Source organism: Notamacropus eugenii, chromosome 4 (assembly GCF_028372415.1).
Source record: "Notamacropus eugenii isolate mMacEug1 chromosome 4, mMacEug1.pri_v2, whole genome shotgun sequence".
Classification (NCBI taxonomy): Eukaryota; Metazoa; Chordata; class Mammalia; order Diprotodontia; family Macropodidae; genus Notamacropus; species Notamacropus eugenii.
The window spans coordinates 238509626-238529310 of record NC_092875.1 but is presented as its reverse complement, the minus strand read 5'-3'; the positions used below and the strand labels follow the sequence as shown (position 1 = coordinate 238529310).

Here is a 19685-nt window from a genome sequence, read left to right as displayed (position 1 = left end):
TTGTCACAGTCCAGGAATTTATTCCATCTTGGTTTTCTTTATAGTAACTTTTCCTTTCTCATGCATCACATCAGGGTTCATGACATTAGAAGTCCAGATGTGGTGAACCTACCATCATCATTGATGAAGCAAAGAGTTTGTAATGGAAATATTGACATTTCCCAGTTTTATCCGTTGTTCTCCTTTCAATTTCATCCTTAAATGGACTTAGGACGAACTAGTTTAATTGGATCTCAAGCTTTTGGGAAACTCATTTTCTCCTCTGTTGCTTCTCATTTTTAATGACTAGCTAATGCTATAATCTTACATTATTCTCCTCCCATAAGATTTTAAAAAATCAGTTTGTATCCTACACTGGTTTTTGTCTTTGGCTGTCATGTTTCCACTTGGCCAGTTTGCTAAATGTTCGCTAATATAGTTTGTGAACTCTTTGAGCTTCCTCACTGTTAGAAATGCTTTACTCTAGCTGTATTCCCAAAAGAAATTATAGGAGTATGAAGGATGCTTAGCTTTAGGAGAGAAGATAATTGTTTTGTATATGTTGAGCTTGACATGTTGATGGGATATTAAGAAGATTCCTGCCAGCAGGTAAAAATGTAAGACTATTCAGCAAGATGTTTAAATAGTTATTTCTCTCATACTTTTACAACACCCCCCCAAAAATAAATTATCTACCAGATATAGAGTAACTAAAGCTGAATCTACAAGACAAGACAGCGGAAACACTTTATAAAGTTTATGTATATGTGTGTTTACATGTGTGTATTTATGTACATGTGTATATTTGTACAGATGTATAGAAATACTTTACAAAGTTTTACATATATGTGTGTGCATGTAAATATGCACATTTATATGTACATATATACAAGTAGCACCAGGCTAATTAACACATAGAGTTCTACTAAGTGCCCTCACTGCATTCCACTCTTCAAACTAGACACAATGAGTACAAATGGTCTTACAAATTTGTACTAAAAAGTTTGGCTGGGGAGTTGGTTCCCCCTACCTAGTGACTTGGGCTTAATCTCTCCCTTCTTCATTAAGAGGTGGGAAGATATTGATTCTGCCTATATACCTGAAAGAATAGGAGATTAACTGGTGGACATGAGGGAGGAAAGATTCAGGTGACTAAGAATATCTGTTCCTGAGGAAACATTGCCAGCCAACCAAGCTGGGACTAGTCTTCTCATTCCCCTCCCCTGAGTTCACTATGGTTAAGGACCCAGGCTAAACATCCCTACACCTCCACTTGAGAAAACTGAGGACACCCACCTACAGGGTCTTTGTTATGCTGGAAAAGGGAGAAGTCAAAGAATGAGGAGGGAGAACAGTTGCAAAATACTGGAAATACAAGAGAATACAATGGGAATACAAGAGAAAAACTAAGGTATATTTTTTAAAAGTTTTAAGGGAGAAATTCTTAGTAAAAAGTAGATCCCAAATAAATAAAGCAAACAGAAAGGTTCCTAGAAGAGAAGGTGAAAATCAGCAAAAACCTAAAGTCAATCCAGAATATTATGACCAAGTATTAAACATACTAAGGACAATGACCCGAAACTCCCTCTTCCGAAGTGAATTCTACATATACATCGGAGATTACAGAATAACACCAAGAAACTCCATAATAGTTTTAAAAAATAATAAAATTTTTGGAGGAAAAAAATTAGGACTGCTATTAAGTCAGAAATCAAAATTTGCAATTTAAAAAACCATGAATATTACTATACAGAACTCAGAAGATACAATAGACATTTACTCCAAGGGAATGGAAGCTCTGAGAGAAATTACCAACAGGGAACAGAAGAATGTGGATAAGGAAGAAAATTTGACAGAAGAGAAGCAAAAGACAACAATATAAAAAGAACATGTGAATACTATACAAGCCAAAATGTATGACCTTAATAAGAAAAAGAATAATAGTTAACATTTATATAGCATAATCCATGTGTCAGGCACTGTGCTAAGCACTTTGCAATTACTATCCCATTTGATCCTTATAACAACCTTGGGAAGTATGTGCTTTTATTCTCCCCATTTTACAGATAAGGAAATTGAAGCAAACAGACATTCAATAACTTGCCCAGGTCAGAGAGTTTTGAGTTGACATTGGAACTCAGGTCTTCTTGACTCCAAGCCTGGCACTAAGCTGCCTTAAAGAAAAGACATGCAGAGATAGTTTAAGGATTATAAAACACATGAATAATATATAAGAAAAACAAAACAAATGACTATACTGTAAAAAATAATACAAGAAAACTCATAATTTTTGAAAACAGACAACAAAGTACTGATTGATTGGATGTATACATCATTGCCACTGATAAAAACCTGCAGAGATCATACGTAAGGTCCCTCCTATCCAAAATGCTCTTCCATGATCCTACAGATGTAGGATTTCCCCTACCATTTTTCCATTATACTTAGAATTCTAACAAGTATTTTAAGGCCATATTTTTTCTAGGGATTTCCTAGTGAAATGCTCATTATAGTTTGTGTGTTGGGGGAAGACTGGGTGGGAGCACATTAGCAAATTTCAGCTTTCATTGGTTTATCAGATTAGACAACTAACGTATCACCAGAATTAAAAAGGTGTCAACCTCTGTCCCAGTTCTCCCCAGAAACAACTCACAACTTAGTATCTCTCTTTATATCTGTCTCTTTGTCTCTCTCCTTCTCTCTCTCTCTCTCTCTCTCTCTCTCTCTCTCTCTCTCTCTCTCTCTCTCTCTCTCTCACACACACACACACACACACACACACACCACACACACACACACACACACACACACACACACACACACACACACACACACACACACACACACACACCCCTCTACATAAGTAAAGGTAGGGGGAAGATGCTGTAGCCAAAAGACAATAGCCTTGGAACTGGGCTCTTGAGGCATGGTTTGCTGGAAAAGGACCACTTATTTGTATTGGAGTGATATGAGGAAGTTTGCTTTATCATAAATATAAAGCTTTCCATATGTCTGATGATAGAGTAATGATCATAATTCAATTAAAGCTTATGATTTATGATAATAATGCTGACTTCTGAGACACTGAGAAAAAGGAATTCAAAGCATCTGCTCAGATTATATATATATATATATATATATATATATATATATATATATATATATATATATATATATATATATATATATATACATATATAGTGTGTGTGCATATCTGTCTATCTATCTATCTATCTGTCTGTCTGTCTGTCTGTCTGTCTAGCTATCTATATCCCTTTTGTGCCTGGCATCCTTATAATAGAGTTGCAGAAGTATCTTTAATATTAATGCATTCAATGAATTAATTCTCTTTGTGCTTTTTCTGTATACAAACCTCCCCCCTCCGCCAAGTCTCTTAAAAGCCCCATGATTGCAGAGAGACTATGAAGTGTAAAACTTAGTGGTTCCAAATGCTATCGCAGGACACTTAAAAGTAGGAGAAAAATAGGACTCCGACCTGCTTGATGGTCACTACCTTGAAGGTCATTGTCATCTTCATAAGCATCAAATATCTACCTATATTATGTTATCTTCAATTATAAATTGATTTGAAATCTAAAGCAATTGTATATCAAATAAAGATTTATAAAGCAAGTAAAAATGTATTATCTGAAAGTGAAATCTTAATGCAACTTACTAGAAGAACCAGGTCTTGATTATAAATAACAGCTCATTGTGGGTATAGTATGTTGCTATATCAAAGAAAATCCCACAGTCACAAGGGTTAATCTTGTCTGCCAATGTGAGAGAGTCATCTTTAATTCCGCAGAGACTCTTGTGTTAAATACCTCATTGCCATATAATGCAGCACTGGTAGAATAGATACACATATGGATCTGGGATCTCATTGCTTCTCTTGTTCTCTCCAGTGGTCCAGATCAGTCTATCGATCCCTGCCCATCCTGGGTCTTCTTCATATTCTCTCCTAAGCTTGCTACCGGGGTTCCACACAAGATAATACAGACCTTCTTCACTTCCTTCCACTGTCATAAAGACATCTGTAGAATATCTGAGTCGTTTACCTGTTATTGCTCACCCTTGCCTCATAAGTAGTCTATCTTCTTTTTCTATTATACAATTCCCAACTAATGTCATTTGCTCCTGTTCTTCTATAAAGCTCCTCTTCTGTTATATGTTGCAGCCTGCTCATACCTACCATATGCCTTTCCTCTTCCCTCTGCATGAGACTTATTTTCTGTCCTTTGATGACTGTTTTGTTCCATGTCTTATACTCATTTTGGCTGTCGGTACTCTAGATGTGAGCTCCTTGTCCAAGCTGCAGCTAAATGGGAGACTGGAGAAGGGGTACTCCTTGAGTGGTAAAGAAAGGAGTTGTTAATCATATTTAGGAGATTAGTATTAAAAAGATGGTCCTTTGTTTCTGGGAGACATTTGGTGTATGAAGGAAGCTTTGCAGTTTCCTAAAGCCAATCCAACCTACTCTACCTCTCGTTTTATCCCAAGTCCAATTTGCTCATTTTTATGTACTGAGGGATATTGTGCACATAATGATGAAAATGTTATATGTGAAATTTAAAAATTTATATTAATTTTAAATTTCCAATGAGCCACACAAATTTTTATGAGTACTCTTGTATTTTAACCTTAATAAACATTTGTTTCCTGTACTCATTATCTATAACTATGTCTTCCACATAATATTTTCATAAAATTTGAGGGATTAAAGGGTCCTTAGTGATCTTATTATTCAAATCTTCATTTTTCAAAAAAGAAACCCAGCCTCCAGAGAGGATAAGTCTGAAGTTATGCAAACAGGTCGTAGCAGAATCAACACTAATACTCAGGTCTCCTGACTCCCAAGGTTCTTTCTATCATACTACATTGCTTTTTATTTATTCAAAAAACCACATGGTAAAGCAATGTCCTCTAGGGTGAATGAAGAAAAATTGTTAGATCAGTTTGTGGGTACAGAATGTAGCATATGAATAAGTCATGCTAAAGAGGGAACTCAGAAGAGAGTCAATTAGTAATCTCTTAAAGGAATTATCATTAAAACCATAATTGCACCTTTAGGTCTCAATCTCTGGAGATTAAACAGTGTTCCATTTATAAAACATGTGAATAATAACAGAATTCATGCATTATATAAATATAGAAATCAAATTACCATTCTTATTATCACTGCAATCATCCCAAAGAGGAAAGATAACTAAGATATTTATTTCTTTTCTTTTTTTTAGATTAAAAAAATCCCACCAAGGAACCCTAATAAAAATTACTCTCAAACAATGATGCAGAAGGCAATTCTAATGCCAAGATTAGTTAGTCTTAAATTTTCCAAATTAAGCTATTTTGAAGATTTATATTAATAGATTGAGGATCACAATCATTTAGTCAAAGACATTAGTCATTCAATTCATCAACATTGAATAGCAGAGTCAGAAACAGGAGTAAGCAAAGAATGCAGCAAGCTATAGTGATACACAGGAGGTATAATGTAGAATGCAGCAAAATGTTCAAAGAGAGTATGGTAGCCAAGGAAGTGATGTACAAGGAGATGGACCTGTAGGTCACTTAACTCTCTTTGGACTTCTGTTTCCTCATCTGTAAAATAGAGGAGTTAGACTAGATGATCTTTTTTTTTTTTTTTTTGATGATCTTTAAGGTCCTTCCTATCCTAAATGGCCTCATCCCATGAGCTATCCAAAGGGAGTGATATGGACGCATAGGGATTTTAGATATCAACTACCCTACTGGTTTAAGAGACATAGACAAAATATGGAAGTAAGGACAAGAAGAGAGTATCAATGCAAAAGAGTCTTATGGCTTTTAAAAATAGTATCAGGCCCCTCGTCACTGGGACTCACTAACTGACAAAAATTGCTGAGAAAAAATTTGGTAGAAAATAGGTATAGACCAACAATTTGCAATGTATACTAAGATAACTAAATGGATACATGATGGTTACATAAAAGGTGATATAAACAAATGAGAGGAAAAAGTAAAAATTTACTTTTTGGATCTATGGATAAGGTAGGAATTTATAATTAAAAGGAATGGAGGATCACATGAGGTAAAATAGATCATTTTGATTATATAAAATTATAAAGGTTTTATACAAACAAAACTGATGCAGTTAAAATTAGAAGAGAAATAGGTGACTGGGGAAAATCCTTACAAGAAAGTTTTACTGATAAGGGTCTTATTTCAAGATATACAACGAATTGTTTGAAATGTATAAATAAGATTAACAGCTATTTCTCCAATAGGAAAAATGGTCAAGGGACATGTTTTCAAAGGAAGAAATTCAAACAATCAATAGCCATATAAAAATGTTTTAAATCACTATCATTGCACCATTAGAAATGATGAGAGATATAGTTTCAGAGAAACCTGAAGACTTATATGAATTTATGCAGATATATCCCCAAGGCAATAGTCATAGCACTGACATCAACTATGAATATGCTGGTGTAGTTCCGAATCACAAAATATAATAGAATCTCCATATAGAAGGTAGAAGAAAAAAACATTTATTCAGACATGAGAAAGTCAAATCCCAACACCAGAAAGCCAAATCTATCATAGTAATCAAGAAGTCAATATACCCTAGCTAGCACTGTTAAGGGGAGAACGCCATTCTCAAGCTTTCCTCCTCTACTGCCCCCCTCCAGGGCTGCCCACAAACACTCACAAGACTAGTTGTGCCTGTCTGTGTCCTCTCTCCTCCACCCTAATTACTCTCACCAACTTCCTCCCAGCTCTGCTCCACTCTTCCTGTTCTAACTGTTCAGCAAGCTCCTCCCACCACATGTGACTTAGGCTTCCAAGTGATTTAAGCAGGTCACATGGGCCTATTAATGGGTGGGAAAGATCTTCAAATTAAGCAAAAATACATTAACAATACATTTGGCCCTAAGATCTTTCTTATGCATTACATAGGTCAATGGGACAACTGGTGTCAACAGAACTTTATAACAATATAACAGGGATCACACAAAATAAGCACATAAAACAATATCTTAGGGTGGGGTTTGAGCATAAGCACCCCATTATTTCCCCCTTGAATGAATGGGGGCCAAAATCTTGGGCTAAAGGGCAAAGGTCTCTTCTTCCATAGCTACTTCCTGCCGAAATTGGATGTAGAGCTGTCCCTGCTCCAAGAGGTCCCATTTGAGAGATCAGTTCTTTAGCGGGCATCTGGAGCTTTATCAACACCAGATTCAGGGGTGACATATTGCAGTCATGGACAGGGGTGACAGCTGGCTTAAGAAACCAGGCAGTAGGTGGAGGGTACTAAGCCTGCAAAGAACAAATCTAGCAAACAAGTTTAATGGACAAAAAGTAAAAAAGAAACAAGGAGACAATAACCAGAAGCAGGATAGATATAGGGTCAGCTGTACTTCTGGAGTCCATGAACCCACTATCATAGCCTCATTCATGGTAGAATGTATGAGTTAAAGTATAATTTAGTAATCATCTTCTGAATAAACAACAGTTATGGTATTATCTTTCTCATGTGTTATAATTTCTGTAACCTTTGGAATATCATCTGGCTTCCATTTTACCCATACTTTAGGTCCCAATTTTATTATATCAGTAGAACCCAATCCTTTAGTTCCTTTGTTAGTTATTTTGGAAGGAAGGTCAGTTTTCACAAGGGGTATTGTTTTACAAGGAATAAAAATCACGAACTATTCTATCATTTTTACAAAACTGTAAGGGTTCTTCGCCTAAATTTTGGAATGTCATAATAATTTCTGCTTGATAATTAGAATCTGTTACTCCAGATAATACATGTATTCCTTGAGCTGCTAACCCTGATTTAGGTAATATCTGTCCAAAATGACTTTTAAGATTCTCATACTTATTCCAGTAGAGATTTTTCTTATTTCTTCTCTATCCAAACAAAAATCCTCTTAACAATGTAAATCATATCCTGTCAAAGCAGGTGTACCTGGATACAATGCTAGCACATCTGGTCTCACAGGCCAATACTCAATATTTGGGATCTTATGTGTTTGCTGTTTTCTAATTTGCAAATTTGGAGTCATCATTCTGGCTAGTATACTTGCTCCCAATGGTCTGTTATTCAAATTACATAAAGCAGTGAACGACTTATCTTTCCAATGTTGATAAGAATTATTAGAACTTAATTTTCTTAACTGTTCTTTCAATAATCCATTCATTCCTTCAATTAACCCAGATAGTTATGGATAACATGGAATATGATATATCCATCCTATATTGTTTAATACACAATATCTCTTCATTTCATTACCTTTGAAATGTGACCCCCTGTCACTTTGAAACTGCATTGGGGTTCCATAAGATTGACTTATGATATCTAGAGTTTTATAGGTGTTTTTCTGGGTCACATTCTTATAGGGACAAGACACTAGTACACCTGTATAGATGTCAACACAAGCACATATAAATTTGCATCCTCTATCTTGGGATAGGGATCCAATTTAATCTACTTGCCATATTTGGGCTGGTACTTTTCCCCTTGCTATCTCTCCAGTTACTACCCAAGGGACAGTTTGTTTCTTTTCCAATGGACATATATAATATTCCCCTGCTATTTGTTTTAACAATGAGTGAGAGATACTAATATCTCAGTCTTGTGCCCTCTGGTGAGTGGCCTGAACCCCTAAATGGCCAGCCATTTGATGTACCAGATCATCAATTGGTGTCAGAATAGGGACAATATGTTGAGTAGGAATCTTTGCTAGTCAATCACCATGTGCATTGTACTCATGATCTGGCGTGGTGAGGGCCATATGAACATCTATATGAAAAACTGACAAATTAGTAACCAAAGACATGTCCCATATATCTTCCCATAATTCTTTGCCCTAGATTTGTTTGCCATGATTTTCCCAGTTTTGATTTTTCCACATGGGCATTCTTGTAGTTAACACATTTGCCCATGAATTAGTGAATATATGACATTGTACTCCTTGTTCTGTTTTGATAACTTGATGTATTGTCATTAGTTTAGTATATTGACTACTTCCACCTAGGCTAGTACTTTTCAAAGTCCACCTAGTACATGAGTTATAGGCTATCACTTTCCAATGTCTTTGGGGCCCAAATATTTTGCTGTCCCATCAGTAAACCATGCATGTCTCTTTTGTTCTTTAGTTAATCCATCATATCCCTCATTCCATTTTACTAAGGACTGTACCAACTGTTGTTTTGGTTCAGGGGGTGTATCATTTCCCTCAGTATCTATGTTTACTATACATTCATGTAAAGTAGAAACTCTACTTTTGCCTGTTTTAAATCAATTGTGAATATACCATTTCCATTTAATTTTGCTAGGCTCTTGGGCAAGACCAATTCTGTGAGAAGTTGGGGTACTCATTACCCAGGCCATAATCAGGTTACTAGGTCTTAATATTACCTCATGGTCTTAAGTCAGTTGTTCGGTCTTTACCAAAGCCCAATATGCAGCTAACAACTGCTTTTCAAAGGTGGTATATTGAAGGTGGTATCATAGTATGCATCTGCATTTCCAATCATTATGGGAGTCTTCATTACCTCTTTTTTTTTTTATAATTAATTTGTTTTCAATTTTCAACAATCACTTCCATAAATTTTAAATTTTCTCCCCCTTCCCACAATGGCACCCAATCTTATGTGGGTTCTACACATACATTCTTATTAAACACATTTTCACATTAGTCATGTTGCATAGAAGAATTAAAATGAATGGGAGAAATCATGAAAAACTAAACCAAAACCAAACATAACCAAAGAGAAAATAGTCTGTTTCATTCTGTGTTCTGACCCTCGATGTGGATGGCATTTTGCATCATGAGTCCTTTGGAAATGTTTTAGGTTCTTGCTTTGCTGTGAAGGGCTAAGTTTATCAGATACAGTCCTCACACACTGTGGCTCTTACTGCGTGTAATGTTCCTCTGGTTCTGCTTATTTCACTCAGCATCAGTTCATATAAATCTTTCCAGGTTTTTCTGAAGTCCTCCTGTTCATCATTTCTTATAGCACAATAGTATTCTATTACATTCATATACCACAACTTGTTCAGCCATTCTCCAATTGATGGGCATCCCCTTGATCTCCAATTTTTGGCCACCACAAAAAGAGATGCTGGAAATATTTTTGTGCATGTGGGTCCTTTTCCCATTTTTATGATCTCTTTGGGAGACAGCCCTAGAAGTGGTATTGCTGGGTCAAAGGGTATGTATATTTTCCTCCCTAAATTTCTAGGTTTAGCCCATTTCCTTGCTAGGGAGGAATAAGATAAATCCTCTCATCCTGGATATCCATTTCTTCCTCTAAAGCCTTTCTGTTTCAAAATGGAGATTTTATACCCTGTGATCCTGTTCGTGAAGCTAAATATATTACACTGGCAATATGCATAGCACAGAAAGTGACTATGAATATGATAGTGTAGTTCTGAATCACAAGGTATGACAAACTCTCCATATAGAAGGCAGATGAAAAACACTTATTCAGATACCAGAAAACCAAATCCCAACACTATAAAGCTAAATACATCATAGTAACCAAGAAGTCAATACACATTAGCACTACAGGGTACAACGTCATTCCCAAGACTCCCCCTCCACCCCTATCCCTGGCTGGGGCCCTTCCACAAACAAACACTCACATGACTAGTTATTACTGCCTGTGTCCTCTCTCTTCTGCCCTAACTGTTCTCATCAACTTCCTGCCAATTCTGCTCCACCCTTCCTTTTCCATCTTTTCAGCAAGTTCCTCCCACCACATGTGACTTAGGCTTCCATGTTATTTAAGCAGGTCATATGGGCCTATTAATGCAGGGGAAAAGTCTTCTCATTTAAATGACTATTATAAGAAGTTATTTATATGGAAGATAGGTTAAACTTGTTCTGTGATTGGCCACAGAGGGAAGAATTAAGATTAATGAGTACGTTATAAGAATGCCTATTTGGGAGTTAGCATCAAGAAAAACATTTTAACTAGAGTTACTCACAGATGGACTGGATTGACTTGTGAGGTACTGAGTTCCCTGACACTATAGTTATTTTTGCAGTGGCTAGATGATGACCATCTGTCAGGGATGTTATAGGGAAAATTCCTGCAATAGGTTGTATCCATCTGGATCTAGTTCCCTTCCCTTCAGGAAGCAGTGGCTATGAGTAGAAGGTACCTACAGTCAGTTTATTTAAAAGATTTGGTAGTATGGGTGGGAAAACATTTAGCCCCACATATTTTCTCCTTGAGAGACTGCAGATTTTGTGATTATTTTTTTTCCCTCAAGCTCACACCCTTTTTTTGACCTACCTGTTATGAGATTTTGATGACCCTTGTTTTGGCCTTGGACTACTGATTCTGTCTGCTTCCTCAGATCACCCTGAGTGTAACACAATAACATAATGACATTCTATTTTGCCTCTGACCTTTTCTAGATATTTTTTATAATGTGGCCTTTAGCTAATCTGCTACCACCTGCTTCTCTTTCTCTTCTGCTGTCCTTTTGTGAACTTTGTCTCAATGCAAATCTTCCATTACTGCCTCACTCCAGAGCCCATACTCCCTGCCCTTATAAGCTACAAGATCCACCAGCACCATGGAAATCACTTGGCAGTCCTAAGCCTCCAGTTCCACCCTGGCTCCAAATTTATGGATAAGACTAGGGAGAAAAGGATAGAACAGCAGTTGGACCAGATCAGGCATCACAAACCCATGAGCTGCCAACTATATTGTGCACCTTACAGGCCCCAAAGTCATAAATTAGTCCTTTGATTTTTTACTTAATTAGACTGACAAGTCTTTGAGAAGAGAAAGATTTAGTTGGTAGTAGTACAAATAGATAACTCTTAGAAATTTAAAAAACAAATATACAATATGAGTTTGACACCATTGTACAAGATGATGTATAGATGACATGTACATAGTCAGGGTGAACTCCATGTCAACTTCACAAGAATCATCTCCTCCCTTAAACTGAACCAGGTAAACTAGAGTATACTTGTACTTTTTATTGAAACTACTCTCTATGACTTCATGTCGGTGAGCTAAATAAAACGCACTAATGATCCCTATTAAAATATCAGCATCCAATACCACCTATCATTTTAGCCTAGATGCTTTCATCTTATCCACAACAATATAATGTAAGACTATGTTAGATGCTTTGTAAAATCTTGATAAACTATACAGTGCTCTTCTGACATATCATTCTGATATTATCAAAAAGGAAATGAGTCTATTCCAATAACTTTTTCCTTATGAAGCCATGTAGTCTCTTTCTTGTCACAACTTCCTTTTCTCTATTTTCACTAATCATCCCTTTAATAATACATTCTAAATATTCTATATTGAAAGGTGAGCTCATTGGCTCATAGTCTGAAGACTGTTTTCTCTCCACACACACCCTAAGGAATAAAGGAATTAAATAAGGAATTTTTATTAAATAAGGAATTTTCCCTTCTCCAATCCTATGGTACCTCTTGTGTTCTCTATAATCTTTCAAAGATAAATGGCAGGAGGTCAGTGATAACATCTGCCAGTTCTTTCAGTATTCAGGAATACAATTCACCTGTGACCAGTGACTTGACTTCTTCAAGAGCAGCTAAGTGTATTTTGACTTTGTTGACTTATCTCACAATTTGATTCCTTATCACTCAATACTACAGTGTTCTTTTTAGTACAAAGAATATTATACTTAATAGAGAAAAAAATAGGTAAATCAGTTACATATAGTTCTGCCTTCTCTTTGTCATCTAGCATCACTGTCCCATGGACTCCAGCTGATGTCTTCTTCTTTATTCTAGTATAGCTTTAAAAATCTGCATTGTTTTGTTGTCCTGAGTATTCTTTGCCAGCCTGCCCTGATTCATAGATTTAACTTGTTGGATACTATTTTTATAAGACGATCCAGCACTTCTGTATTCATCTTACATTGTGTTGTCCATCTTTTGTACATTATTCATCAAATATAAGTAAGTCAATGAGTTTCATGGGCATTCACAACATATTCTTTAGATACATCTCTCATTCCTCTTCATTGGAATTGTTTCTCAATGTGACTTCTGAACTTGGTTCTAGTAAAAGGAATTTCTTTGGTGCTACCAGTGAAGACTTCTTTCCTTCGAGGTCATTCAAAATGGCATATTTGTAAGTTCACAGTATTTATATCTGTAAAATACTATAGTCATAATCTAAGCATCACTTTACATATGAAATAACAGACCCCAAAAAGTAAAATGATTATCTAAGGCCACAAAGGAAGTAAGTACCAGATCATGGATTTGAACCTAGGTCTTCTGACTCTAAATCAAGTGCCATGTCTATTATACCACAGCTTCCTTTTGAGTGTTTGCAAGTTGGTGAAGAATATCTTTATTAGGGCTTGGGGGAAATTTATAATTAATTTTAAGTTAGGAAAACTGATGAAACTGAGATGTCTGGTTTACATTTTTTTCCCTATAGGTAGAAAATTACATGGAATAAGTTCTATTGGCAATTAAGAAAGGATGAAAAGGAGCCAAAACTAGAAAGAAAACAGGAAACTGGGGAGAAATTTTATAGTGTTTCTTTAATAAAGGCCTCATTTCTCAAATATATAAGGAACTGAGCCAAATTTATAAAAATAGAACCATTCTATAATTTGTAAATGGTTAAAGGATATGAACAGGTGATTGGCAGAAGAAATCAAAGCAATCAATAGTCATGAAAAAATGCTCCAAATCACAAATAATTAGAGAAATACATATTAAAACAACTCTGAAATACTACTTCATACTTACTAGATTGGTTAATATGATAGGAAAGGAAAATGACAAATGCTGGAGGGCAATGTAGAAAAATAGGTACATTGATGCATTGTGAACTGGTCCACCCATTCTCAAGAACAAGTTGGAACTGTGCCCAAAGGCCTAGAAAACTGTACACCATTTGACCCAGCAATACCAGTGCTATGTATCATTTTCCTGTTGTCATGTTAGCCAATCTTATAGGTGTGGTGTCATACTTCAGAGTTGTTTTGATTTGCACCTCTCTAATCAATAGTGATTTAGAGCATTTTTTTCATATGACTATAGATAGCTTTAATTTCTTCCTTTGAAAATTGCCTGTTCATATCCTTTGACCATTTATCAATAAGGGAATGACTTGTATTCTTATAAATTGGACTTAGTTCTCTATATATTTTAGAAATGAGGCCTTTATCACAGATACTAGTTATAAAAATTCTTTCCCAGTTTTCCACTTCCCTCCTAATCTTAGTTGCATTGACTTTGTGCAAAAACTTTTCAATTTAATGTAATCAAATTTATCCATTTTGTATTTCATAATGTTCTCTATTTCTTCTTTGGTCATAAATTCTTCCATTCTCCATAAATCTGACAAATAAACTATTCCTTGCTCCTCTAATTTGTTTATAGTATCACCCTTTATACCTAGATCATGTACCCATTTGGACTTTATTCTGTTATGTGGTATCAGGCATTGATCTATGCCCAGTTTCTGCCACACTATTTTCCAGTTTTTCCAGCAGTTTTTGTCAAAAATGAGTTCTTATCCCAGAAGCTGGGGTCCTTGGGTTTATCAAACAGTTGATTGCTATAATCATTGACCACTGTGTCTTGTGTACCTAATCTATTCCACTGGTCTAATCCTCTGTTTCTTAGTCAGTACCAAGTGGTTTTGATGATTACTGCTTTATAATACAATTTAAGATCTAGTATGGCGAGGCCACCTTCACTAGCGATATGTCTGTATCCCAAAGAGATAAAACAAAAAAGGAAAGGATGCATATGTACAAAAATATTTATAGCAGCTCTGTCTGTGGTGGCAAAAGATTAGAAAATGAAGGGATATCCATCAATTGGGGAATGGAGGAACAAGTTATGGTTTACAGTTGTGATAGAATATTATTGTACTGTAAAAAATGATAAAGCAGATGGTTTCAGAAAAAAATCTGGGAAGACGTATATGAACTGATACAAAGTGAAGCAAGCAGAACCAGGAGAACATTGTACACACAGTAACAGTAATTTTGTAACAATAATCAACTGTGAGAGTTACTCTGATCAATACAACAATACATGGCAATTTCCAAAGACTTATGAAAATGCTATCAATACATCTCCAGAGAGAAAACTGATAAACTCTGAAAGCAAATTGAAGCATTTTTTTTACTTTCCTTACTTTTCTTGTTATTTAAACAGCAATATAGCTAATATAGAAGTATATTTTGCATGACTTCACATGTAAAGTGGGTATTGTACTGTTTGCCTTCTCAATGTGTGGGGGAAGGGCTGAACGGAGGGAATAAATTTGGAAGACAAAACAAAAATATGAATATTAAAAAATAAAAAGATCAAAATTACAAAAAATTAATCAGGGATGGAGAAGACATAGAGAAGGTTTAGGGATTTCCCATAAATTTATGAAAATATCATAAAAGTAGACCCGTGATAAGAGATAATGGAATTGCTTGGTCTTAAATTGAGATGAGGATTTGAAAGCTTTTATAGCCTGGAAGATTTCTCATACAGAGGAAACTGGATAGTTGTCTTCTACTTCCACTAAGAAAGGGGTAAAAGAAAAGAGATCTAAGTTTCTGGATGAAAGAGTTAAGAAAAATATGTGACAGAATAATCTGAGAGTAAGTATTACTGAACATTGAAATGCTTTGGGCAGAGGTATGCTGTACTTAGGAGGTTTTATTAAAGGTAGTGGCAGAGAAAGAATTTTATTTCTCTGTTTTTTTGTTCTTTTAAAAAAAGTGGTATAAAGGATAACTAGATGACACATCAAGATATGTTCCAACCTTCTGCATCCATATGGAAGTTTCTTTCCAACCCTATAGTTATTTAATATTTACTTTCCAAGTCATTCTCAGGACCTGATCTATGACAGAATCACAGAAAGTTACAGCAGTCAACATTACACAGGGTAACTAAACATCTGCAAAAAGTCTAGGCATTTTTAAGATCACAGTATTATGCAGCTGAAAGGCAATTTACAATTTCATCAACTCCCCTTGCCCCGAATTCATGTAGATGTCTCAAACTATTTTGTTCATAAAGACACTCAGAAAACAAGATTACACAACATCTTTAGTAAGAAATAAATAGATGAACACCAAATATTCATCAGAAATACTTGAATTTTTATCAAAAAGCCTAATGATAAAAATGTGGAATTGAAGAAAAACCAAAAAAAAAATCTGAAGTCAAAATTATATAGAATAAAATATTATTACTTGTAAAGAACTGAAGTGCAATCAAATAAATATTGAGAACAGAAATGGACCATAGACAGCATTCTTGAGAATACAACATGATTGTGTAGTGACTTTTTCTTGTTTAAAAAACAGGCTGACTTTTAGTAGTGGACTCACTAATTATTTCATCATTGTTAGGAAAATGTTTCCAGAATGAAACATTTGCCATAAATATTTCTAAGTTACTTATGGCTCAAGGTGTTTATTTTTGAAAAGTGAAATCCCTGTCACTTCATGAGTATGTGAAATAAAACATGTTCAATGATTTGATAGGCCTGTTGTTGAGTATAAAATCAGACACTATAGTCCAAACAAACTCTAAAAATAACCACACAAATAATGCCAGCCTCTAGCTCCATGAGTTGTAAGAAAGAAAAATCAGTCATTTCTAGAGTAGAAAATATTTTGCAGTAATTTTGAATTTCAAGGTTTTTTTTTAATGCAAATCATTAATAACAAAAAAGCATAATTCTCTGGAAGCAGTTTCAACCATACCTTTATATAAGATGCAGATAGCAAATTTCCAAACGTTGGTTGATAAGTAAATTTGAAAAGTGCATCTATTTCACTTGCTTGGACTGCAAGTAAACTGTCCTTTTGCACCTAAAAACAAACACAATGCAAAGTGGAATATAGATGACTTTCAGCAATTTTGTGATTTTTTTTTTGTTCATTATAAAGGATGTGTTCAATATAGATCAAAATCCATTTCTTCATTAGATGGTTGAGGTTGAATTATCCAGTAAATTAAATCTGAATATTAACTAATAGGATACCATCAACAGTTTACAGATACATATTAAAAATAATTAATTTCTAAATATTAAGATAATCATGGCCTCAACCATTATCTTACTTTCAAAAGAATACAAAGCCTTATACTTAGTCACTGTGAAATTCTTCTCTGTTATCATGGTGGAGCTTTCATTGGCCTTGGGACAGAATATGAATGCACTGGAAGGGTGAGTGGTTTTGTCAACGTGGACACTCCCTCCTCCAATCTAGCTTATGATCACTTTATTACTAGTTGGATGGTTTTTGCTAGGGTCAAAACATTGCATAATCCTGTGTTCAAACTGGTGATGAACCTTTCCAAACTCAACCTAAGCTGGTCCTCAAATATAGATAACCAATTCACTGCCAGGCCCAAACCTGAAGTAGAACTTTCACTGAAGTGTCACAATGACTTTAAAAATTTTTAAAGTACTTTTTTCTCAAAGACTTTCATATACCACATTAACTCAGTACTCTTCACAAAGCTTCATGTAAAAGTTACAAGGAATTAGCTAGCGTATGGACTACATTTGGCAGAATGTGTGTTTGTCCTTTGTTGCTGAAGAAGACCATGCCATCAGAGAAATGATGACATGACTTGCACTTGACTTTGTTTTGAGTGAGGGAGGGCTGTGCAGATCACCAGCCTCACTTTTCTTCCAGAACCATCTGAATCCAGTGAGCAGATATTCATCAGAATGACTGGAGATGACCCAGGATGAGGCAATTGGGGTTAAGTGACTTGCCCAAGGTCACACAGCTAATGAGTGTCAAGTGTCTTGAGGTGAGATTTGAACTCAGGTCCTCCTGACTCCTGCTCTATCCACTGCACCACCGAGCTGCCCAATTTGGCAGAATATTCTTAGGGACAATAACAAAATAAATTCAAATACATTTACCTAGTACTCATGTATCATACACTATATTAATAGGGGATATAGAAGTATTTGACATGATCTCTACTTTCACAGTGCTTATAATCTTAGGGGGAGACAGAACAATCACATATGAAATTATGAGAGTATCTTCTAAGCTATGCAGGACTAACTTTGGGAATTCAGAGGGGAAAGAGGCACTCTGAATTAAAATAGGTCGAGTAGGCTTCATGTAGGAGATGGGACTTGGGTGAGCCTTCCAAGGATAGTTAAGGAAGGGATAGGGGAATCCCAGGAGAACTTCGTAGGTGCCTAGATCAGCATGTGGAAGTATAAAGAAGTGGAAATGAGCAGGAAATATGCTCAAAAAAGCAAGAAAATGAACTAAGCTAGGCAGACACTGCATGCTAGGGAATAAAAAAATAGTTAAGATGAAGGCAGATGCCATAATTCTTCTACAGAACACAAAAATGTGGTGAAAGGAACCATGTGCCTTAGAACTGAGAGTGACCTTAGACTTCATATAGTCCAGTCTCTTTATTTTATGAATAAAGGCAAGAAATAAGATTATAGTAATAGCTAAAGACTATAACACTAACAATTTATATACTGATTTAAGGTCTGAGTATCAGAGAGGTTGAATGATTTATTCAAAGTCACACAGCTAGTAAGTATCAGAATTGGGAAATGAGCCTTGGGGATGTTCCTATTTTAATAGGAAACAATATTACCCATCTTGGATGTGTAATGAATGTGATAAGGAAAAAATAAACTGGAAGCTAAATATAGCATTATAAACATATATAATGCAGTATGACTGAACTACACTTGCCTTATCAGTACCTATGCGTCTGCATTGGTTTGTTTTTATTCATTAGTATTTATATTGTGCACTTGCTGTGTGCGCTAAATTATATAAGACATCATGGGAGCATTACAGGGTGTGGTAAGGACTGTAGTTCCCCTAAAGCTGTCCTAAATAATGATCCTATTTAGTACTTAATGGATTTTTAAATGAGAAAATAATTTGAGAAAACTAAGAATGATAATGGGAAACATGCTGTTTATAATATTTCAGGGCTTTAAGAACTACTGGCTTATAAATATTAGTGATTAGGGCTTGGGCAGAGAAGTGATAAACTCAGAATGAGCTAAAGTAGAGGATAAGTGCTTAGGGGGAAGGATAATCAAAGAAGAACTGGGTGTATGCGGCAATGATAATGGGCAGGAAAATGGGACTTCTCAACTTATATTCTCAATTTCTATTTTCTATGCCTGGGAGAACTGGCTTTGAAACAGTTAAGATACAATAAAAATAGATAATGGGGAGTTGATACCTAAGTTAAGTGAAGAAATGGCAAGAGAATACTCATTAGCCCTCAATGAGATCAAATCACCTGACTCAGACAAACTGTAATATTGAAAACACCAGGAAACATGGTTGATAATCTTGGAAAAAACATAGAGAAGAGGAGATGTGGATGGGTTTAACTTCAAATACATGTAAAAGTATAGAATGAATTATTTAAGGGATGGTTTTTGAGTTTTTAAAAATGGAAGCGCTAAGGGCCAGCATGACTTTATTAAGAATAAATCAAGCCAGACTAACTTCACTTACTTCTTGGGAGGCTTACTAAACTGATAGATAAAGAATGCTGTAGACATAGTTTATCTGGATTTCAGGAATTTAAAATTTGAGATCTGGTAGAGCTAGGCCACCTTTCCTAGCATTTCTCTTCATTAGTTCCCTTGATATTCTAGACCTTTTGTTCTTCCAGATGAATTTTGATATTATTTTTTCTAGCTCTAGA

General features: G+C 35.4%; 1 protein-coding gene across 1 annotated transcript in view; it reads right to left on the bottom strand.

Annotated features, from left to right (window-relative positions):
* Positions 1 to 19685, bottom strand: part of EPB41L3 (erythrocyte membrane protein band 4.1 like 3) — a 357632-nt gene that overhangs the window by 21806 nt on the left and 316141 nt on the right. Inside the window, exon 23 of the mRNA XM_072604292.1 lies at positions 16721 to 16828. Within this exon, the coding sequence (XP_072460393.1) occupies positions 16721 to 16828 (108 nt within the window). The remainder of the gene's footprint in view (positions 1 to 16720; positions 16829 to 19685) is intronic.